The sequence below is a fragment of the Verticillium nonalfalfae genome (assembly GCF_003724135.2).
Source record: "Verticillium nonalfalfae strain VnAa140/NRRL 66861 chromosome Unknown scaffold_78, whole genome shotgun sequence".
In the NCBI taxonomy this organism is placed as follows: Eukaryota; Fungi; Ascomycota; class Sordariomycetes; order Glomerellales; family Plectosphaerellaceae; genus Verticillium; species Verticillium nonalfalfae.
The window spans coordinates 100397-123543 of NW_021167303.1; the positions used below are offsets into that span (position 1 = coordinate 100397).

A 23147-nucleotide genomic window follows, 5' to 3' on the forward strand; every position below is an offset into this window, starting at 1 on the left:
TATGCAACCAGTCCACGTCAAAACGGCTGGTGATTAGCTCCACCCCCGCACAAAACGACACCCACAGTTCCGAGCTAGTCGGCAGAACGGCATCCCTCAGATCATCATCTGAGCGAGTGATTCAGCGGACACCGACAATTCGCTGCGGCTGTCAGCTCACTCCAATGGGGTCACTGCTTCAAACCGCCTGGATTCTCGCGGTCTCCGGTGAGAGAGTTCGGCCCTAACCACTACCTGAACGTAACATGGTTACACGCTGACGTTGGCGACCCGCGCAAGTCTCAAAAGGCCCGAATATGATTGAAGCCCACGGTGTGATCGCGTGGGAAAGAAAACCCTCCAGGGCACCGAGAATGCGGTTCCCTGAGACCCAGTAAGTCTGTTGCCAACCCGGGCAATAAACCCCCCCACATGTTGTTTGGTCTTCTCCACGAGGCTTACGCCGTCGTTACGAAGGGACCCCAGCCAGACCACCCCGGCATGCAGCTTCTCCATCGTCCCCCTCCATCTATTCCCCGGCTTCGCGGGTGGCGCCAGGCGAAGGCGCATGGCTGGTTGGCTAGTTACCTGGATTGGACTGTTAGCTGACCACGAAGAGATCGAACATGTCATAGAGCTACTGCCTCGAGTCAACCTCTGTTACCCGAGCTCAAGCTCCTAATGAAAGGAGCTCTTGTGGTTATAAAGGTTACAGCACCGCCGTTAGCTGATAAGACCTTGACCAGGCAACCCTGAAATCGACTTCTACACAAACCGAAGTGCTCTTTCCAATCCAGATCCCACAGCACTGGCTGACACTGTCTCACCATGACGTCTGCAATCCGCCGATTGTCGGTGGTACACGACAAAGCCGAAGGCAAAGCTTGGCCAGCCATTGTCATTGGCTTGTTTGTTGCCTTCGGCGGTATTCTGTTTGGGTCCGTACCGACTCCTCGCGCGTGTGGATCTAAGCTGCCTATCTGGGGTATCGACTGACACTTGATTCAGATATGACACAGGTACCATCGCCGGCATTATGGCCATGCCATACTGGAAGACCACTTTCTCGACAGGCTACCGCAATACCCAAGGTGAGCTTGATGTCTCATCGTCTCAGGCCTCAGCTGTCGTATCTATCCTTTCGGCTGGTACCTTTTTCGGTGCTTTGTCTTCGCCTCTCTTCGCCGACTACATCGGACGTCGCCTCGCGCTTGTCGCCTCATCCGTCATTTTCATCTTGGGTGTGATTCTTCAGACGATAGCTACCAATTTGCCTCCGTTTCTGGCTGGAAGATTCTTCGCCGGCTTCGGAGTCGGCGTGTTGTCCGCTGTGGTGCCGCTGTACCAGTCTGAGACTGCTCCGAAATGGATCAGAGGTGCCATCGTCGGCGCCTACCAGCTCGCCATCACAATTGGCTTGCTGCTAGCCGCCATTGTGGACTACTCTACCAAAGATCGAAACGACACGGGTTCTTATCGCATTCCCATCGCTATTCAGTTTGCTTGGGCCCTGATCCTCATCGGCGGCATGCTTGTCTTGCCCGAGACGCCTCGCTACCTCATCAAGAAGGGCCAGTTGGATAAGGCTGCGAATGCGCTGAGCAGACTGCGCAGGCTTCCTTCCGATGCGCCTTCGATCCAGACTGAGCTACATGAAATTGTTGCCAACCACGAATTCGAGATGTCTCTTGGCAAGAGTAGCTATCTCGACTGCTTCCGAGGTCACATGATCAAGCGCCAATTAACTGGTATGGGACTACAAGCCCTGCAACAGCTGACTGGAATCAACTTCATCTTCTACTATGGCACTCAGTACGTACAGCTCAGGCAGTGGATATAGCGCAAATGGCTCTAACACAAAGCTTGCAGGTACTTCAAGAACTCCGGCATCAACAACGCATTCACGATCCAGATGATTACGTCGAGTATCAACGTTGTGTCTACCCTTCCTGGTCTATACGCCGTTGACAAATTTGGTCGTCGACCGCTGCTTCTGTGGGGCGCTGTGGGCATGTGCATAAGCCAGCTGCTTGTAGCAGTCCTGGGCACATCCACCACTAGTCAGGACTCATCTGGGAACATCATTGTCCACAATGTCGATGCGCAGAAGGCTGGCATTGCTTTCGTCTGTATTTACATCTTCTTCTTCGCTTCAACTTGGGGACCTCTCGCCTGGGTCGTAACGGGCGAAATCTTCCCCTTGAAGTTCCGCGCCAGGAGTTTGAGTATCACTACGGCCACCAACGTAAGTTTTGCGATTCCTAGCAATGACTACTGATCTCATCTGCTAACTCATATAAATAGTGGCTTCTCAACTGGGCCATTGCCTATTCGACTCCCTACTTGGTGAATTATGGCCCGGGAAATGCCAACCTGCAGTCTAAGATCTTCTTCATCTGGTTCGGCTGCTGCTTCATCTGCATTGCCTTTGTCTATTTTTTCATCTACGAGACCAAGGGGCTGTCCCTAGAGGAGGTAGACGAGCTTTACACGGAGGTTTCTTCGGCTCGCATGAGTGCTGCATGGAGGCCCAAGACCACATTCATTCAGCGCCAGAGCATTGCGCAACAGGGTGGGGTCCAGAATGGCGATGAAAAGGGAGACGCGGCACACCATGACGACAAGCGCTCTGTTGAGAGAGACAGCGTCTGAATGAGGCGACACAGCGATGGCCAAGAGCCCACACAGTCGCGCTCATTTCAAGGCCAGTCCCTTCCACGTTGGGCACGATTGATTGAGCTTTACCTGTAATATTTTTAGTCCGTATACGAATTAAGTCGCTTTCTTCAGTACTTACTACTCAGATGTTTATAATGAGCATCACGTTAAGCAACATTCGTGTAGCCATCGAACTTTCCGCGCGGTTGGTTAACTACTTTGAAATACATCCATCTTGCACGCCTTCGCTATTCGGCGTGGACGGTTGAGTCGCACACTGTGCCATCTTGCGATTTCATTGAGGGAAAGATTACAATTGCATGATGGGATAATCTGGTAAGGTCCAGCCCTTGACGTCGTCGGATGCAAAATATTGGGCAAGCTTATCCACTTGTAGCCATGACAGCACCCACCACGCCGAGTTCGAAACCCAGACCCAGAACCACGAGGTTGGGAATGCAATCCAGGGGACGCCAGGGAAGAGCTGCTGTACCCTGTCGACGAACGGCCGTAGCGTTTTGTCGTAAGCTAGCAAAGCGCCGTCGGTATCACTGATTCCCTCCTTATCTGCGCCTCCACAGTGTGTGGCAATCTCGCCTGCGAGGACGTAGGCTCCGACAATGGCTGACGTAGTACCCAGTCCAGTGACGGGGCTGGCGCAGTGCGCAGCGTCTCCCAGAAGGACGACACGCCCCTTCGACCAAATCTTCGTTTTGACCTGTGCAGTCTCCTGGCAGTAGAAGTTGCTCGTTTCGTTCATGCCCTTGACGATACGTGATGCTTGCCACCCCTCATTCTTGAACAATTCCGTGTAAAGTCGCTTTTGGGCATCGGGATCCCGGGTGGCCATTGAATCACGCAACGTTTTCCGAAGGGCATCATCACGCGGATAAATGCCCAAGTACGCCTGCACAGTCTCTGGGTTGTCGGCGCGCAGGCACATGCTCTTGTTGGGGGAGGTGAAAACGGTGCAGTAGTTGGTATCAACTGGTTCCCGCGGGATAGTAAAGTAGCAGAAGAAGCCATTCAGGTGAGTATACCGCTCTTCCTCCGGCTGCATAATCATCCGACGCGTGCGAGAGTTCTGTCCGTCGGCTCCGATGACAAGGTCGTAGGTCTCAGTGGTGCCGTCTTCAAAGGCAACGTTCACAGCATTGCCTTTCTGCTCGAGTCCCTTGACAGTGGTACCGAAACGGAATTTTGCCCCACGTGCTGTTGCGGCGTCGGCCAGAATGCGCACCAGACTACCGCGCATTATCTCAAACTCAGAGGTGAATGTCTGGGCGCCCTGTCCGGTCTTGTTGGCGCGAAACATTGCCTGGCGACGGTTGTCGGTGTCGACGAATTGAATGCCCTCCTCATCCACAACATGGGCGCGAACTTCGTCGACGAGCCCCATGCGACGGATAACGCTGACGGCTTGGCCGCGAAGGTCGATCTGCTGGCCTTGTGCGCGAAGCGACTCTGTTCGTTCGAGAATGGTAACATCGTGGCCGAGGGGAGCCAGCCAAAAAGCAAGAGTGGGGCCGGCGATGCCACCACCGATCACCAAGATTTTTAGTGCTGGCATGGCCGTTCGAATGAATGGCGGCAATTAATGTTGTCTCTACGCCAGGTCATTTTTCGCAATCCTCGAAAAGCGCAGATCATCTCTCTATTATATTTCTTTTCCCTTCCCAGCCCGTCTCTGGTCTGTTCACGAAGGATCAGTACGATGGTACGAATGGGATGAGGCACGTCCAAATCATGACGTCAAGACTCGGTACCGAAGAGCGAGGAATTAGTCCGGAGTGGAAACGCACCATTATTTGGAGTGGTAGCAATGTGCAAAACTACGTGTCTTACTCGCGTCGATACGACGTTATTTACGAGCTGTGCGTCCATATCCACTACCTGACATGGTCCCATGTCCTGGTGCAACAATTGCGGTTGTTTTACGATACATCCTCTGCAGGGGTTGATTCATTGCTCACAGACTGACAGCGATACGATAGAATACCAACTCATGTGTGCTGGTTTCTCGAAAGGCAATTCTAGGTTGCACGGTTTCCATCCAAAGAGTGGAGCAGCGTTGCTCGGTGTTATGTTGCCCATTGGCACTACCAATCCTCACCACGCGAGCTCGTACGCGGCAGCAACCGCGAGCTTCGTGAACTCATACACGTGCCCAAAGTCCACCTTCTCGATTGTGTCTTCTGGTGTATGGATGTATTCATTCGCGTTTTCGAAGATCGATTCAAAGATGAATGCAGATGGGAAGCCATTGAGGGTTGCTGAGGCATGGTCTGAACACTCATAACCGCATGTAGTGTCAGTCCATCCAAGGGAACAATACTTCGATTAATCAGCTTGGAATCCTATCCGTGAATTCCGCCTGACTTACTTTCTCAATAATCTCCCGCAGCCTTTGCGTGAGCTTGGGGTCAACATTGTCGGTTATGACACCCATCGTCGGCTTTGTGTTAGGCTTGACATAGCCCGTCATGTCGAAATTGAGCATAGCTACAACGTTGACATGATCGTGTGCGTACTCATTGAAGATTGCGTTACTGCCCAGGAGTCCGGCCTCCTCGCCTGCGTACCAGTGGAATTCAAGTGTGTGTTCGCTGTCTTGGACGGCTAAGTCGCTGTCGAGGATCGCGCGGAGGGCTTCCAATATTGTAATACTGCCGGTGCCGTTGTCATCTATTGAATGGTGAGGAACAGCATGTGTCATGCTTCAGCTGCTCATCAACGTACCTGCGCCGGGAGCATGACCTTTTATCGGATCTAGCCCGTTGATAGAGTCTTGGTGAGCGCCGAGCACAACTATATCGTTACCTTTGCCCTTGAGAGAGACGATGATGCTCTTTTGACCCTCCCAGTTATGGTCCACAACCCTGAAAGATGCTCTCTTGACGCCTCGAGACCTTGCGCCACTTAGGTAGGCTTGAATGCGGCCCAGGAGCCACCTTGATGACTGAATGCCGGTCCGTGATTGATAGTATCGCGTATAGAATTCAGTTAAACCTAGGAGATTCTCTCGCAAGGCAGTTGCGTTGAGCGTTACGAATTGGTCGAGTGCATTGTCCTGAGGTGGCATTGGAGACTTTGGACCGTTGCCTGTAGACCCGCCATTGGCTCGAGCAGCCCGGATCGACGAGTGTGTTAGGTCGGCATAGTCGTAGCCAGCCTAGAAGATGTCAGAAGCTGTCTTTTGTGCGGAATAAAGAAGATTACAGTTTCAAGACGATTTTTCCCGGCTTCCGTAACGGTACGGATGCTCCCAGGGCCAAGCTCGAGCGTAAAGATCGGCTCGGAGGGCATCGGAAGAAGGCCCTCAGTGATGCCGACGAGAACGGCAGCGACGACAGCGACGCGCATGATGCAGTTTGAGAAGCAGTCCTGGAACACTAGCCTGCTCAGTATTGGTAATAAGTAGCCTTAACAATGGGTAATGAGTGCTGGGTCTTTGGCGTCTCCAAGTGAGAAGAGACAGAATAATTGCGTAGTGAATAAAACGCAGATTGGCAGCTGCTCGTTGACTGCCATGAGAAGGTGATCACATGCTAGCCGTTGACCAAGAAATCAGATGTTACTCGATGCGTTGGCAGCCACGATCGAGCTGACTGCACTGCCTTACGGGCAGTTGCATACGTGTCCCGAAGTTCAGTCGCTTCCCTCCAGACGACAGTGTGGATGGATGCTGGGCAACAATAGTGGAAAGCCTGAGTAACACAGGTGTAGTAGCAATGCGTGGCATAAATTACCACCACAACCCAGCACAAACAATGCTTCTGGAGGCCGAATGGTGGCGTACATAGGCACAGTGGCCACATCAGGCGCTCACAGCCATTCGACATCACTTCAACGAGCGAAGCAAATGCACGGGGAAGTTTTGATACGATTGAGACCCATGCGAGTATTATCCAGTGCAATGATTCACTCATTCTAAGACTTCTTGATTTGCTCCTGGAACTTTTCGACCCAGTCTGAGAACTCGTCCCGGTCCGCAGCCCACGGCTTGAACATATGATCGGAAATCTTGCGCACGCCCACAAAGCATTGGTCCATCGCGCTGTCGATCTCATCTGGTTCCAACTCGTAGAATGCACCTGCCAGTTCGTCAAACTGGTTGGGTAGCTTCCTCAGCAAGTCCATCACGTTATCCAGTCTCTGGGGAATATTCAGGGACGGTTCAGTCGGGAATGAAGGAAGGATTTTCAGTCTCCTCTTGACAATTGCTTGGTAGAGCAGCGTAGTCAGACGAAGTCGTTTGAGGCACGAGTCCAGTCGCTCTCGAATCTTGTCCGGGTCGTCGCGAGGTATTGTTTGCTGTGCGCCCATGATGTCGTCGACCATCTCTTGCGCTGAGGGCATCATGGAGCCAAGTCCAGAGTCGTTATCTTCAGCGTCGCCAGCTTCATAGTTCTCGTCCTCGTCCTCATCCTCGGGCACTTCGTCGCCCCATTCTTTGAGCTCCTCCATGACATCCTTGAGCGTCGCGCGGAACTCCTCCACCTTATTGATAAAACAGCCGCCCACGCCGGCGTTACAGAAGCGCGTGACTTCATCGCATGCTGCCCAAAGGGTTCCCGTGGCTATGATGCTGCCCTTGCCAGTCTTGCTCGCAGCCCCAGTCTTCTTGTCTCCCGTGAGAATTTTGCCATCTCTCGGAATTTTCTGGAGCAGTTCCCTCAACTCCTTGAGCACCGTGTAGGACTTCCAAGCCAGGTCTTTCCTGACGGTGGAAGTGTACCGCTCGGCTGTACAGGTCTGTGCAGCAGAGGCAATTCCCTGGATGGCGCTGCCGACAAGCTCGCGAAGGACCTTATTTATAGCTGACGGCGTGAAAGGCTCATTGATGATCAACACGGAGATCTTGGTCGAATGGGCACGGATGAGAGTGGCGGAATCGCGAGCCAGTGCCAGTGCGTCAATCTGCGATGCTGCTTGGTCGACGGTCGGCTCTAGTGTGTCTTTGCCGCTGTTGATTTGGAGAAGAACAGGCTCCAACTGCTGTAGGAGATGAACAGCCTGGGCAGTAAGGACATTCAGCCCTTCCACTGATGTATTGACGGCTTCGGAAGGCATGTCGAAGCCCGGGGGGGAGGGCTCAGGTTTAGGCGTCACTACTGATTGCCTGTTGAGTAAATAGGCGACAACAATGAAAATATTGGAGGTTGCCCCGCGATTTGGAGGGGCAGTCACTCGAGTCCTTGAACACTGATAAGAGTTTCAGGGACTATCTACACGTGATGACGCCTGCAGGGGCCTCCAGACCCCTGTCCGGGGGCTGCTGGAGCATTTTGGATGAGCTGGAGCTTTCTTACTACTCAGGTGCATCAATGCAGCGCTGGACGGACTTGCAGAGTTGTCACACTTCTCAACGTGGAATTAACCGCCACGATCACAATGCGGCACAACAAGAGTCTGGTGCTTTTGAGCACTTTTCTGTCAGTAGGCGCGGCATCGGCCGCCTCTCTGCCACGAGGCGTTGGCCCCGAATGTGAGCTTGAGAACCTTGTTTGCGGCTGCTTGTGTCTGTAGGTGGACAATTCAGTCTAACGTGTCCAGTTGCCAAGTTCTACGAGACAGATTCCTTCTCGTGCATCAGCCACCCCGACATTCGCTTAAAGCTGGAACAGATTAACGACAACACATGTGACTGCCCTGATGGCTCTGACGAACCGGGCACGGCTGCCTGTGCCAGCATCGACTCCCTCTCTCCACAACAACCACTCCCAGGCTCCGCGTCTGGCACGACAGGCACGGCGCACGCCCTGCCAGGTTTCTGGTGCGCCAATGAGGGCCACAGAGGCTCTTACATTCCATTCATGTTCGTCAACGACGGGATCTGTGATTACGATCTGTGCTGCGACGGCAGTGAGGAGTTCACCGGTGCTGGCGGTGTGAAGTGCGAGAACCGCTGCGCCGAGATTGGCAAGGAATACCGCCGTGTCGAAGAAGAACGCAAGAAGGCCGTTGAAAAAGCTGCAAAGAAGCGGAGGACCATGGCGAAGGAATCCAAGGAACTGCGCCGCCGTGTTGAAGCCAAGATCGCCAGTCTTGAAACCGAGATTACTGGGCTGGCTGCGAAGAAAGTTGAGCTCGAGAAGAAGTATGAGGACGCTCAGCAGTCGGAGAAGGGCAAGATCATTAAGGGCGGCGGTGTCGGCGGCAAGCTTGGGGTTCTTGTCGGTCTCGCCAAGGAGCGCATCGATGAACTCCGTGATACTCTCCATGAGATTGCTGAAGAGCGTAAGGAACTGCGCTCCAAGGTCGAGGAGCTCGAGGGTATCCTCCGCAGGTTCAAAGAGGACCATAACCCCAACTTTAACGACGAGGGCGTCAAATCAGCTGTCAAGGGATGGGAGGCCTATGCTGCCAAGGCCGCGGATGCCAAGGTCGCTATCACGCAGGAGGAGCTAGACGACGTTCTGTCCGATGACACGGAAAGCACCGGCATCAACTGGAAGGAATTTGAGGACGATGACACGACTGACACTGACATTCGTGAGTCTACCACCAGCCCCCCCTCCCGGATCACTCGCGTGCTAAGATATGATAGTGTACAACTTCGAGGCCTATCTTCCCGCGTTCGCTCGCGAGTTCATCCACACCCAGCTCAGTAATGCCCGACTATGGCTCATCGAGAATGGTGTCCTCGTTGACAACGCCAAGCCTGGTACTGAATCACACCTTGTCAAGGCTGCCCGCGAAGCATCCGAAGCTGCTGGAAAGGACGTCGCCAAGAAGGAGAAGGACCTGGCCGACCAGCAACAAGAACTCGCCAAGGACTATGGTCTTGATGATATCTTCCGGGTGCTCAAGGACAAATGCGTCTCCACAGAGGCGGGCGAGTACGAGTACGAGCTCTGCTGGATGGGCAAGACTAGCCAGAAGTCAAAGAAGGGCCATGGAAACACCAACATGGGAAACTTCAACCGTATCGACCGCGAAATGGCTGATGAGGAAGAGCGCCGCGATGGCAAGGGCCTCGGAAAGGGCATGCGCATGGTACTGCGGTACGAGGACGGACAAAGCTGCTGGAATGGACCTCGACGTAAGACTGACGTGTGGCTGGCCTGCAGCGAGACGGAGGAGTTGTGGAGGGTCACTGAAGCAGAGAAGTGCGTGTACAAGATGGAGGTCGGCACGCCTGCGGCGTGTGATGAGCTTCTGGAGCCTCCGACGCCCAAGGGCAAGGATGAGCTTTGAGTCGTCTGGCAAATATATTGAAGTCATCATCATGTAGTTGCGTCAAGATTTGATGACTAAAAGGGTATCATGTTGTCGTGTCTGCGTCGTAAAGCCAAGCTATTGCTCCCGGAGTATGTTCATCGGGCTAACTCCTGGCTGCCAGCTTCCTCCTCTTGTTCAGCTCATCCTGCTCAGCTAACACTCGTGCCGTCAAGTTTGCGGCGAATGCGTTATTGATGCCGCTTGTTCGACTATGCGAGTTCTTCTTGACTCTGGGCATCTCTTCAGTTGCTTGACGTTTGTCTGACGCCTCGTCCTTGGTGTCATCAGCCTTGCGCTTCTTCTTGCCGGTAGATTTGTCCTTCTTTAGGCTGTGTGTCAAGCCTGCGGCACGGAGATCTTCCATGCGCCGCACCATTCTTTCCGTCTCGACCTCGTCAACAGGAAGAATGGGTATAATATTATTGGTGGTGAAAGGTTCGCTGCATTCGGGACACGAGTTGTCCTGGATCTGCTTCATGCCTACGTCTGCAAAGACGTGTCCACAGGGCACAAGGTAGACGGATCGGGTCGCAGGTCCTAGCTCCTTCAATGATACCGGGCATACTCTTGCGTCTTTGACCTTATCCCCGGACCGTGTAAACTTCAGCTTGACAATGTCACGCAGCGAGTGGATGGCTGTGGCGGCAAACGCATTGGCCTGCGTCTCATCAACCGTGTTTGCGGCGGGGTCGACGGCAGGAAGGAGGAAGTGTAGGGTGGACTCGTAGTTGTACAGACGCCCACGCCAGTCGGAGACAACGGCATCGAGGTCCAGCGGAGCATTCGTCAATGGATCATGCGACCAGGCATGAGTGAGGGATTCGTGGGCGTTGGCCTTGAGCTCGCTGACAGTCAGAGCGCGGGCTGCGTTCTTGACAAGTTCGCGGCGCTTCGGTATAGAGCCGCCGTCGTTGCCCATTGTACAATGAGACAAGATGATTCGCTTTTCGGGTGATGATCAGGTCGCAATCTTGATGGTTCGGTGTCGGCGGAGAAGAGGGGAAAATTGCTTGTCTACCTGGGGAATGATGAGAAATGATTTCGGTAAGAGTTAACAACGATGATTGCGCTTAACGATCCAGCTGATAAGATACCGAATCCACCTTGCTGTGGAGCTGCTGGGGAAGCTCCGCATTTGGCTCTTCACATCTGACTATTTGCTACCCAACGGGCGCACTGTGCGCAAGGATCTTCCACTGCATGTGAACCGCCAGAATGGTGCCGACACTGATACAGTACGGCGTAGACATACACTGTGCTCTTGCCCCAGCACTGGCACACGCTCGGCTGCTCGTCTTGTGATGTGCCAAACAACATTCAGCCTCGCCTTCAGAAAGCTAGCCTGAGCGGTTGTATCTGATCCGACTCCTGACGCACACACCTACCAGCGTATGCATCGCGGATTCTTCCAAGCTACACACCGACAATCACGATTCCCGACGACGCTTACAACCCGCGCCTTGTCGCGCTCCTTTCCACTCCAATCTCGCACTCTGTTGTGCCCCGCGACGCCATCACACATTTGGAACAAGTACCTCTACAAAGGCAGGCGCCGTTTGATGGTGTGACCATTCTCGAGACTGGTGCTCTGGCTCGCCAGTAGCGGAGGAATATGGCCACGCAACAACAGATCGCTCTCGAGCGATTGGAGACGATCACGAGAGACCTCCGATCGAGGTACGTGCCTAGTTCCGACCTTTGTTAACCATGGCTAACTCGCTGCAGTCGGGTCAGTGATGATGTAAGAAAACGCGCCGCCCTTCAACTGCGAGAGCTGGTCCTGGTGTGCCACCGAGGTTCGTGATACCCGTCGTCATTGATCCCGACTAAATACACTACTGACAGCCAACCTACAGATCTTCAGCCGGATCATTTCAACAACATTTACCATGCGGTGAACACCCGAATTACTCAGCTCATTGCTCACGGCAGCGACTCGGCCGAACGTTTGGGCGGTGTCTACGCCCTGGACAGCATTGTGGATATTGATGCAACCGACCAGGCCACGAAATATGCTCGCTTTCTCCAGAACCTGAAGGCTATCCTTAGGGGCAAGGATATGAGCCCCATGCAAGCTGCTGCTGTCACTCTCGGCAAAATGTGTCGCCCTGGGGGTTCCGTCATCAGCGAGCTTGTTGAGTCTGAAACCCAATTCGCCCTTGAGTGGCTACAAAACGAGCGTGTAGAGGAGCGCCGATACAGCGCCGCCTTGGTCCTGCGCGAGCTCGCCAGACAAGCTCCGACACTGATGTACAACTACGTTGGCTTGGTGCTTGATCTCATATGGAACAGTTTGCGCGACAGCCGACAACTCATCCGCTCTACATCTGCCGATACGATCGCTGCCTGTTTCCGCATCATTCGTGAGCGCGACCAAGAAATGAAGCAGGCCTGGATGGAAAAGGCATACAGCGAACTTCTCCGAGGTCTCCAGAACGGCGCTGTAGAATACATACATGCGTCTCTCCTCATGCTGAAAGAGCTGTTGGAACAAGGCGGCATGTTCATGCAAGACCATTATCCCGAAGCTTGCGAGATTGTTCTGCGCTATAAGGAGCATAAAGATGGCACTATCCGGAAGACGGTGGTCCTCTTGATCCCCGACCTTGCCAGCTACTCTCCCGCCGAGTTTGACCAGAGCTACCTCCACAAGTTCATGGTCTACCTGATCGGCATGCTGAAGAAGGACAAAGAACGGACAGATGCTTTTCTGGCAATTGGCAATATCGCCAACTCTGTCAAGAGCGCCATCGCTCCCTATCTTGACAACCTCATGATCTTCATCCGCGAAGGGCTGAGTGTGCAGGCTCGCAAGCGCGGTTCCGTTGACGCCGTGTTTGAGTGCATCAGCCGCCTTGCTGTGGCTGTCGGCCAGACACTCAGCAAGTACATGGAAGCCCTCCTCGATCCCATTTTCCAGTGCGACTTGACACCAAAGTTGACACAAGCCCTTGTGGATATGGCATTCTATATTCCTCCCGCGCAAGACACCATCCGGAACCGGCTTCTGGACATGCTGAGCATGGTCCTTTGTGGCGAACCTTTCAAACCGTTGGGCGCCCCTCATCCCAACTCCCTGACATCGGCACCGGTTATCACTAAGGATGCCAAGGATCCTCAGGCCTATGAACATCGCAAGGCCGAGATCAAGCTGGCCCTGAACACGCTCGGCAGCTTTGACTTTACTGGACACGTTCTGAACGAATTTGTCCGAGACGTCGCCATCAAGTACGTTGAGGACGAAGACTGTGAAATTCGCGAGGCGGCTGCCTTGACCTGCTGCCAGCTTTATGTCAGGGATCCCATCGTGAACCAGACGAGCTATCACGCTTTGCAAGTGGTGGGCGACGTCATCGAAAGGCTTCTCACAGTCGGCGTGTCGGACCCCGAGCCGCCTATCAGACGGACCGTACTGGCGGCGCTTGACGAGCGTTTTGATCGCCATCTTGCCAAAGCAGAGAACATCCGTACTCTTTTCTTCGCTTTGAATGACGAGGTCTTCTCTATCCGAGAAGTTGCCATCTCGATTATAGGCCGACTGGCACGTCACAACCCCGCCTATGTCATTCCCTCCCTTCGAAAGACGTTAATCCAATTGTTGACGGAACTTGAGTTCTCAGACGTCGCCCGCAATAAGGAGGAAAGCGCGAAGCTTTTGAGTCTTCTTGTTCAAAACGCTCAAGGGCTTGTTAAGCCTTACGTCGACCCGATGATGTCAGTCCTAATCCCCAAGGCCAAGGACCCGACGCCAGTCGTGGCCGCCACAATTCTGAGAGCCATAGGAGAACTTGCCACGGTCGGCGGCGAAGACATTCTCCCATACAAGGACAAGCTTATGCCCCTCATCATAGAGGCGCTTCAAGACCAGAGCTCAAGCCTCAAACGCGAAGCGGCTCTCCACGCGCTCGGCCAGATGGCCAGCAACTCTGGCTATGTCATTGAACCATATCTTGAATACCCTGAGCTCCTGGAAATTTTACAGGGTATAGTACGCACTGAAGATCATCGAGGTACACTTCGACAGGAAACGATCAAACTTATGGGTATCTTGGGTGCCCTCGACCCTTACAAGTACCAACAGGTCGAACAGCGCCGACCTGAAGTCCAGCGACGAGCCGAAGTGACCCCGGTCAGCGACGTGGCCCTCATGATGTCCGGTCTCACGCCCTCCAACAAAGAATATTTCCCCACTGTGGTGATCAACTCTTTGCTACAGATCCTCAAGGATAACTCTCTCGTGGCCCATCATCCTGCGGTCATCGAAGCCATTATGAACATTTTCCGGACGCTCGGACTCGAGTGCGTCAGTTTTCTCGACAGAATCATTCCGGCCTTCCTCGCTGTCATCAGGGCTGCCTCAAACAAGAGACTTGAGTCTTACTTCAGCCAGCTCGCTACGCTCGTTAGCATCGTGCGGCAGCACATTAGGAACTTCTTACCGCAGATTGTAGAAGCCTGCCAGGAGTACTGGAATCCTAAGCTCGGCCTTCAGCCTACCATTCTGTCACTTGTCGAAGCGATTTCTCGTGGACTAGAAGGCGAGTTCAAGATTTATCTTGCTGGTCTCCTCCCCTTGATGCTTGGAGCCCTAGAGGTGGATACCTCGGCACGACGCATTCCTTCAGAAAGGGTTCTTCACGCCTTTCTTGTGTTCGGATCAAGCAGCGAGGAGTACATGCATCTGATTATTCCCGTTATCGTTCGCACATTCGAGAAGCAGGGCCAGCCAACGTTTCTCCGCAAACAAGCCATTGAGACGATTGGCAAGATATCCCATCAAGTGAACCTGAACGACTATGCGGCCAAGATTATTCACCCACTGAACCGCGTGCTCAGCGGTTGTGATCCGGCCTTGCGTGTGGCCGCTCTGGACACTCTCTGCGCGTTGATTCAGCAGCTAGGAAAAGACTACACACACTTCATGGGCAACGTGAACAAAATCCTTGCGGAGCACCAGATCCAACATGCCAACTACGAGCTACTCACGAGCAAGCTTGCCAAGGGCGAAGTGCTACCGCAAGACATTGGCTCTGCCGATCGATTCGTAGATCGAGTCGACGACCAAATATTTTCTGACCTGGGTTCCAAAAAGCTTGAGATGAATGCCATTCACCTCAAAACGGCATGGGACACGAAGGGAAAGTCGACCAAGGAGGACTGGCAGGAATGGCTCCGTCGCTTCTCTACGACTCTTTTAGCAGAATCCCCCAACCACGCTCTACGTGCATGCGCTGCTCTGGCCAGCTCCTACCTGCCACTCGCCCGAGAACTTTTCAACTCAGCGTTTGTTTCGTGCTGGTCTGAGTTGTACGAGCAGTTTCAGGACGAGCTGATCCAAAACATCGAGAATGCGATCAAGTCGGAGAATGTGCCCCCGGACCTGCTGGGACTTTTACTTAATCTCGCCGAGTTTATGGAACATGATGACAAGGCGCTACCAATCGACATTCGTGTCCTTGGCCATCAGGCAGGTCGCTGCCACGCCTACGCCAAGGCCCTCCACTACAAGGAGCTTGAATTCCTCCAGGACCAGAGCAGTGGGGCGGTCGAGGCTCTCATCGGCATCAACAATCACCTGCAGCAGTCCGATGCTGCCATTGGCATCCTCCGCAAGGCCCAGCTCTATAAGGAAGGTATCCAGCTTAGAGAGACATGGTTCGAGAAGCTGGAGCGCTGGGAGGAAGCTCTTGACTTTTACAACAAAAGGGAGCAAGACATCCCTGAAGACCAAGCTGTTCCTGTCGATATCATCATGGGCAAGATGCGCTGCCTGCACGCCCTGGGCGAATGGGAGGCTCTTGCGAACATTGCCGGCAACACTTGGTCTAACTCGTCGCCGGAAGTGCAGCGCCTCATTGCTCCTCTGGCCACGGCCGCCGCTTGGGGTCTGTCTAAGTGGGATTCCATGGACAACTATCTCCAGTCGATGAAGCGTTTCTCGACTGATCGCTCGTTCTTTGGCGCCATTCTCGCCCTGCATCGCAACCAGTTCCGAGAAGCGTTGAACTGCGTGCAGCAGACGCGTGAGGGTCTTGATACAGAACTCAGCGCCCTGGTCAGCGAGTCATACAACCGGGCGTACACGGTCGTCGTTCGCGTCCAAATGCTGGCCGAACTCGAAGAGCTTATCTTCTACAAGCAGACAGATGAGAAGAAGCGCGCTACCATGCGACGCACTTGGGAGAAGCGCCTCAAGGGGTGTCAACGTAACGTGGACCTTTGGCAGCGCATGCTTCGTCTCAGGCAGCTTGTCATCACTCCCTCCGAGAATATGCACATGTGGATCAAGTTTGCCAACCTTTGTCGCAAGTCGGGTCGTATGGGCTTGGCCGAAAAGTCGCTGAAACAGCTCATCGGGACCGAGTCCTCGCTTACGTCCATGATCCCATATTGGAATGACCGACCCCAGCAGCCCAACGTGGGTCTACCCCGGAACGTCCCATCGCAAATCATCTATGCCATGCTCAAGTTCGAATGGGAAGTCGGCCAGCAACCCGCGAATAAGACTTCGGGTATCTCGGAGAAGACTCTCTACTGTCTGCGCAAGTTTACTAACGATTCGGCACACCGACACGAGGTCACCAAGGCGCATCTCACCGCCCAAGGACAACAAGGTGTAGACATGAGCCAAGAGTACAACTTCCCGCAAGGTATGGAGGGGGGCATCATGGCGCCTCAGACCCAGCGCGCCCTCCAGGACCAGACGGTGCTCCTCGCAAAGTGTTATCTCAGACAGGGCGAGTGGCTCATTGCGCTCAACAAGGAAACATGGCAATACGAAAACGTTCAGGACATATTAACTGCCTACTCCCAGGCGGCCAAGTATAACCCACGTTGGTACAAGGCGTGGCACGCATGGGCGTTGGCCAACTTTGAGATTGTGCAGGCGTTGACCAGCAGGAGCGAACTTAACCGGGCGGACCAGGCTATGATCGTCGATCATGTCGTCCCGGCGGTGCGGGGCTTCTTCAAGTCTATCGCTCTGTCATCGGGCAGCTCGCTGCAGGACACATTGCGTCTCCTTACATTATGGTTCACACACGGCTCGAGTGCTGACGTCAACGCTGCAGTCACTGAGGGCTTCACCAATGTTAGCGTTGATACTTGGCTTGAAGTCATTCCTCAGCTCATCGCCCGCATCAACCAACAGTCTCGTCGCGTGCAGCAGACGATTCACAGCCTTCTGGCTGATGTTGGCAGAGCCCACCCGCAGGCCCTCATTTACCCTCTCACTGTGGCCACAAAGTCGTGGCACAGTGCCCGCCGCTCCCGGTCCGCAGCGCAGATTATGGATAGTATGCGTCAGCACTCGGCCAATCTCGTCTCCCAGGCAGATGTCGTCAGTAACGAACTTATCAGGGTTGCCGTCCTATGGCATGAGCAGTGGCACGAGGGTCTGGAAGAGGCATCACGACTGTACTTTGGCGATCATAATATCGAGGGCATGTTCTCGACTCTTGAGCCCCTCCATGACCAGCTGGAGCGCGGGCCTGAGACACTTAGAGAGATCTCGTTCGCGCAAACGTTTGGTAGGGACCTGACGGAGGCGCGGGAGTGGTGCCGACAGTATGAGTCGAGCCGAGATGTGAACGACCTCAACCAAGCCTGGGACTTGTACTACCAAGTCTTCCGTCGCATATCGCGACAGTTGCCGCAGCTCACGAGCCTGGAACTACCCTACTGCTCACCCAAGCTGCTTAGCGCCAAGGATCTCGACCTCGCCGTACCTGGAACGTATCGAAGCGGAAAGCCCATTGTCCGTATCATGGACTTTGAGGGCACCTTTTCGGTCATCAACAGCAAGCAGCGCCCGCGTAAGATAACGATTGGCGGCAGCGACGGTGTGCGATACGCGTTCCTCCTCAAAGGCCACGAGGACATTCGCCAAGACGAACGTGTTATGCAATTGTTTGGCCTTTGCAACACGCTGCTGGCGAACGACTCGGAGTGCTACAAGCGACATCTCAACATCGAGCGTTATCCAGCGATTCCGCTGTCGCAGAGCTCAGGTCTCCTTGGCTGGGTGCCAAACAGCGACACGCTCCACGTACTTATTAGGGAATATCGTGAGAGCCGCAAGATCTTGTTGAACATTGAGCATCGGATAATGTTGCAGATGGCTCCCGACTATGACAACTTGACTCTCATGCAGAAGGTGGAGGTCTTTGGCTACGCGCTTGATAACACCACCGGCCAAGATCTGTACCGCGTACTGTGGCTCAAGAGTAAGAGTTCTGAGGCCTGGCTCGAGCGGCGCACCAACTACACGCGCTCTCTCGGCGTCATGTCCATGGTCGGCTACATCCTGGGTCTGGGTGATCGTCACCCGTCGAACCTAATGCTAGATCGTGTCACCGGCAAAATCATTCACATTGATTTCGGCGATTGCTTCGAAGTCGCGATGAAACGCGAGAAGTATCCGGAACGCGTGCCCTTCCGCCTCACGCGCATGTTGACGTATGCCATGGAGGTTAGTAACATCGAGGGCAGCTTCAGAATCACATGCGAGCATGTGATGCGGGTTCTGCGCGAGAATAAGGAAAGCGTCATGGCCGTTTTGGAAGCTGTAAGTCGAATGGCCTTGAGCTGCTCGAAACACCCTGAGGATTAATCAACTAACATGACTGCAGTTCATCCACGATCCCCTGCTGACTTGGCGCCTTACCAATGCGGCAAGTCCAACGGGACCAAACTTCCGGTCCGAACGTGAACAGGCCATCGCTGGTCCCACGGCGTCGCAGACAGGTCCTCGCGGTCGCCGGCCTTCAATGCTCGATGCTGACGTGGCACCGACGGAGCTACTCGCGGCAGCAGGCGGCGATGCCTCCGCACTAGTAGGTGGGCCGCCTACAGCAAGGTCCAGGGCGCGCACCAACTCGTCCATCGCGCCGAGCACGAGCCTGGTCAACGGTAATAACGTCATGGACCCTGCCGATGCACAAAATGCGCGGGCGATTGAGGTCCTGGATCGCGTTTCGCAGAAGCTGAGGGGTAAGGACTTCAAGCCTAACGAAGAGCTTGACATCGTCGCGCAGGTCAACAAGCTCATCACGGAGGCCACCAAGCTGGAGAACCTGTGTCAGCACTACATAGGATGGTGCAGCTTCTGGTAATCCGAGAGACATGGGTGGCTCAGAGGATGAGCTTTTGCGACGACAAGAAGCGAGCAGCAAGAGAGAAGCCGGGGTGCCGTAATGGACCGCCTAGGGAAGGATGTCAAATGATTGGCTCGGCGTTGGGGGTTATATTCGAGGTCAGTCATGTTTCTCTATGGGCGTTGTTTTGGAAGGTTAAGGGGTTGCCTGGATGAGGGCTGGGTCTTGGACCTGCTTATTTTGAGCTCCCCTGCCTTGTTATTCATCTGTAAATAAGTGCAAAGCTTGTAAGGCGTCTTGATCTCCTACGTGATTGGGACCTTTGAATCTGAACGAAACCGCTGTTGAAATATGCACCACGTGTCTAATCAGAACCAGCCACTGCGCTATCCAACAGAGAAGATTTTCCAAATCACACTCCAGAGTGGTCAATCCGCAGCCCCAAAAAGAGCTTGTGAGGCCCGAAATAGCTGGACCGGGGGGGGCGAAGACCGTGATAGGACCCGGCAGTTACATCGTCTTTCTCCTGGCTCACAGCCCTGCCAAGCCACGACCATTCTGCCACTTAAGCCAGCAGAGTGCGAGTAGACCAATAAGGCCAGGTTGAAGGATCGCGATACCCCACTGTCTCGCCGCGATGAACGTCTGGGGGGTAGGACATATTAGACGACGGCGCCCCCAGCAGCTCTCGCTCTATCCTCTGTCTCGTCAGCTCGCACTCGCAAAACATCTTATTGGGCGAAAGGCAACTTGCGCCAACCCTCTCAGCGTTTTGTGACAGGGCAGTCTGCCTCAGAACATGCTGGTCGTTGCCATGGAGAGGCAATTTACATCGCCACAATTGGCAACATCGAACGCAGGTACGGACAGTCCCGGTTTCACTGGATCAGCGCCGTCTGCATCAGTAGCGAAACGAAACGGCCGCAAGGGTTCGCGAAAGGTCCGGACTGGGTGCATCACTTGCAAGTAAGCACAGCAGCTGCCACCATGGTACGTAGCCACCGAGATGACAGCTGACATCTCTCCAGGATCCGCCGTGTCAAATGCGATGAGGTCAAGCCGGCCTGCGAGCGCTGCACCAAGACTGGTCGGGGGTGTGACGGTTATGCGATAACCACTCCCAGCGTAACCAGGGCTCAATCGCAGTCCTCCCCACTACCGAGCGGAGCCAGCATTGCCAGGACCATGAGTCCATTCGCAGCATGGGATGCCAACGACCAACGCGCGTTCCACTACTATCGCAACTGTTCTGCCACGTCACTGTTCACGCAGGCTACTTCAACTTTCTGGGCTCGTATCGTGCCAGCTCTGTGCTTCGAGGAACCGGCCGTACGTTACGCTGTGCTTGTCATCAGTAACCTTCACCAGAGTGCCTATGGCGGCAATGGTCGTACACCCAAGAACCTCAAAGGCTGCGATGCCGTCTGCACGCCGTTTGCAGCCGGACAATATGGCAAGGCTTTGAGGTCACTGCAACAGTGGCGGACGCCGAGCGCCCCCGGCATGAGGGGAACGGCTTCTGTTACCGTACCATTGCTCACATGTCTGCTCTTCATTTGCATCGAATTTATGCTCGGCGATATGAGCGCCGCCATGGTGCACATTATCCAGGGACGGGCCATACTAGCCAAGCTGGCGGAGGATCCACACGAAGCACAAGGGCCCGCGGCGGACCTGATCCGGAGAGAGCTCGTTCCTGTGTACACCCGGCTCAGCGTCGCTTCTTTCGTTTTCGGGGCCAAGCCTGTACCGATCCCAACCGAGTTGAGGCCACAGCGGCCAGCAAACATTGTGTTTGACCGTCTTGAGGATGCCGAGCTCAGCCTGCATGAGATCATCGATGACGGTCTTCGGTTTGCCAAGGATGCCAAAGCGTGGGTATTCACTGCTGATCCGACAAGCCTAAGCTGGGCCGCAGAAATCAAAGCGTGGTGGGCACGCAGCGCCGACTTGACAAGACGATCAGATCAGTGGCAGGTGGCGTTTGCCGTCTTGATAGCTGCGCGGGGCGGAGGCTCAACAGACGCTGCAAGAATGTGCCGCCTCTATTACCTGACCTTGACAGTGTATCTCGGTACGGCACTCGCTCGCCTCGAGTGTTCGTTCGATGAGCACATGACTACTTTTGCTTCGATAGTGGACGTCGCGGGAGAGATCTTGCAGGATGAGGAGGCAAGAGGAGCAGCAGCTCCGGGCGGCGATGGGGCTCGGTTCAGCTTTGAATCTGGCATCGTGCCACCCTTGTATTATACTGCAGTCAAGTGTCGGCATCCAATATTGAGGCGGGCCGCAATCCGGCTGCTTCGAAGGAAGGGTGCCTTGGATTGCAAAGAAAACTTGTGGGATGCCAGGCTAGTTGCGAGGATCGCGATGCGAATCGTAGAGCTGGAGGAGACGAGGGCCCTCACCATACTGGGCAAGGACGTGCCAGAGCCGCCGGACAGCAGACATGCGAAGGCATACATCCCGGCCAGGGACAAGATTCAAAACTTCCTGAAGAACATACCTGGGAATCGACCGCCGAGTATCCCTCACGAGGAGGCAGAGTGGATCTTCGAGGCCGAAGCGGCCGGTCCAGTTCCTGAAGGGGATGTGGTGGATGTACTGGGACTACCGGATAACGATGATGCGAGGAGTTCGCCGTTCCATATTCCCGAAGCGGCACGTGTCATGAATGCCGACATTAGTCCTAGAGTGAGCGGGGGCTCCTGGGTCACATTCTGGGTCGTGCCGCAGATGGAAGGTGAGCTGCGCTGGGATGTGATTCGAGAGTTTGTTGCGAGGGGAACACAAGAGTCGCCAATCTTGAACCGAGTGTGATGGAGGCGGGTCAATACGAAGCGAGCAAATCGATGTCGTGATGCATGCCGCGTGCCGAGTGCCGGATGGCACTTTACGGCAGTCACCAGCGCTATGCGACGCATATAGCACACGAGGACCTGGCTCGGCTTAGGAACTTTGCAGTCTACCAGGTTCCCTCGACAATTCATTCCAATGTTTTTTTGCTCTATACCAGGTAACTGTTCCTGTGTGCGGGTCCAGAAGCAGGCTCGAAATGGGATTTTTGGAGAGAAGGTGACAACTTTCCGGGATTGTTTGATGTTGATGAGAACGGATAGGACGGCTTCTCTCAGATGATAGCTCACCATTCAGACCGCCAAACTGACAAGCCAATGTAGTGCACAGGCGCCAGGCCCGGGTACAAGGGCAAGGATTGAACGCGTGAAGGTGTGCTTGTGGCGGTTTAAGCATAGCGTGGGCATCTTGGGGATTCCGATGTGGCTGGCAGCGGTTAACCCCTATACCTCGCCATGGTTCGGCTTTCCCCGCTCTCACTATCCCCACAGTCCTCGCGCGTGTCCCAAACCCTTTCCCATTTCGGTCATCCCTTCGCAATCTGTCATGAATCTCCAAGCCTTGTGCTATCTCGCCATACTCTGTGGCCCATAGATCATTTGAAGTGACAACACAAAGGAGCCCATAGCTGAATCGTTAGAGCGTCACTCTGGCTGCAACTGGCCAGTGAGCGAAGCATGCCACCATCAGCATCGCCGTCGACGTCAGAATGCATGCAGTGCAATGCCCAGACCTAGTGGCACATGGCAACGCCAGCGACGCATGACATTCTGGGGTAAAATCCCCGCTCCAAGCTTGTTCCGAAGACAAGTTTGGGAATCTTGCTGCCACCTGCAATGGTCCAGCACCTCGGGATATCTCCAGTCGAGCATGCGCTTGAGCTTGCGTCACCTGCATCTAACTTTATCATTGCAAACGTACCGTCATGCCAGTTCTCAGACAGTATACGGCCTGGAATCCACTCACTCTCTGCTCACGAGGCCGCGCCACACATGAGACGAGCAGCGGGACCCCTGGCTCCGACCCAGCGGGTCGCCCGTCCCTGAATCTCGGGGCAAATCCCCAGACACCTCGGCCGTCCACAAGCTTCCGCCAATCACTGTACACACACACCCATCCACAACAGTTCACACTCGCAGTCGCCCCGGTTGTGACCCTGCCGTCGTTCGTCCCATATGAACTTGTCGATGCTCTGGCCTTATAATTACCGGGCGTGCCGTGCCGTTTTCAACAACCCACCATCCACCAGGTTCTCCGCTGATCACCTTACTTCACTTCTTCCCACTCTTCCAACCTACAAGGGCTCGCCAGATCGAGTTCCTTACGATCATTATC

General features: G+C 54.4%; 8 protein-coding genes across 8 annotated transcripts; 4 read left to right on the forward strand and 4 right to left on the reverse strand.

The window, feature by feature from the left end:
- Positions 1-807: 807 nt before the first annotated feature.
- SNF3_1 (Plasma membrane low glucose sensor) lies at positions 808-2631 on the forward strand (the record flags this gene model as incomplete). The annotated part of the gene is made up of 4 exons (XM_028642649.1): positions 808-917; positions 988-1791; positions 1849-2224; positions 2284-2631. 4 exons carry the CDS (start codon positions 808-810, stop codon positions 2629-2631), a joined length of 1638 nt encoding a protein of 545 aa, XP_028493583.1.
- A 316-nt stretch (positions 2632-2947) lies between these two features.
- On the reverse strand, positions 2948-4207 carry D7B24_008564 (uncharacterized protein; the record flags this gene model as incomplete). Its single annotated transcript, XM_028642650.1, has 1 exon — positions 2948-4207. The coding sequence occupies one exon, from the start codon at positions 4205-4207 to the stop codon at positions 2948-2950; it is 1260 nt and encodes a 419-aa protein (XP_028493584.1).
- A 539-nt stretch (positions 4208-4746) lies between these two features.
- On the reverse strand, positions 4747-6000 carry D7B24_008565 (uncharacterized protein; the record flags this gene model as incomplete). The annotated part of the gene is made up of 4 exons (XM_028642651.1): positions 4747-4929; positions 5021-5322; positions 5377-5809; positions 5857-6000. 4 exons carry the CDS (start codon positions 5998-6000, stop codon positions 4747-4749), a joined length of 1062 nt encoding a protein of 353 aa, XP_028493585.1.
- Positions 6001-6567: 567 nt separating this feature from the next.
- Positions 6568-7710, reverse strand: D7B24_008566 (uncharacterized protein; the record flags this gene model as incomplete). The annotated part of the gene is made up of 1 exon (XM_028642652.1): positions 6568-7710. One exon carries the CDS (start codon positions 7708-7710, stop codon positions 6568-6570), a length of 1143 nt encoding a protein of 380 aa, XP_028493586.1.
- A 321-nt stretch (positions 7711-8031) lies between these two features.
- Positions 8032-9837, forward strand: D7B24_008567 (uncharacterized protein; the record flags this gene model as incomplete). Its single annotated transcript, XM_028642653.1, has 4 exons — positions 8032-8125; positions 8194-9132; positions 9188-9644; positions 9711-9837. 4 exons carry the CDS (start codon positions 8032-8034, stop codon positions 9835-9837), a joined length of 1617 nt encoding a protein of 538 aa, XP_028493587.1.
- Positions 9838-9964: 127 nt separating this feature from the next.
- Positions 9965-10780, reverse strand: D7B24_008568 (uncharacterized protein; the record flags this gene model as incomplete). Its single annotated transcript, XM_028642654.1, has 1 exon — positions 9965-10780. One exon carries the CDS (start codon positions 10778-10780, stop codon positions 9965-9967), a length of 816 nt encoding a protein of 271 aa, XP_028493588.1.
- A 693-nt stretch (positions 10781-11473) lies between these two features.
- On the forward strand, positions 11474-18974 carry TOR1 (phosphatidylinositol kinase- protein kinase tor1; the record flags this gene model as incomplete). The annotated part of the gene is made up of 4 exons (XM_028642655.1): positions 11474-11538; positions 11587-11657; positions 11718-18427; positions 18492-18974. The coding sequence occupies 4 exons, from the start codon at positions 11474-11476 to the stop codon at positions 18972-18974; spliced, it is 7329 nt and encodes a 2442-aa protein (XP_028493589.1).
- Positions 18975-19755: 781 nt separating this feature from the next.
- Positions 19756-21776, forward strand: D7B24_008570 (uncharacterized protein; the record flags this gene model as incomplete). The annotated part of the gene is made up of 3 exons (XM_028642656.1): positions 19756-19922; positions 19985-21030; positions 21340-21776. 3 exons carry the CDS (start codon positions 19756-19758, stop codon positions 21774-21776), a joined length of 1650 nt encoding a protein of 549 aa, XP_028493590.1.
- Between the last annotated feature and the right edge of the window lie 1371 nt (positions 21777-23147).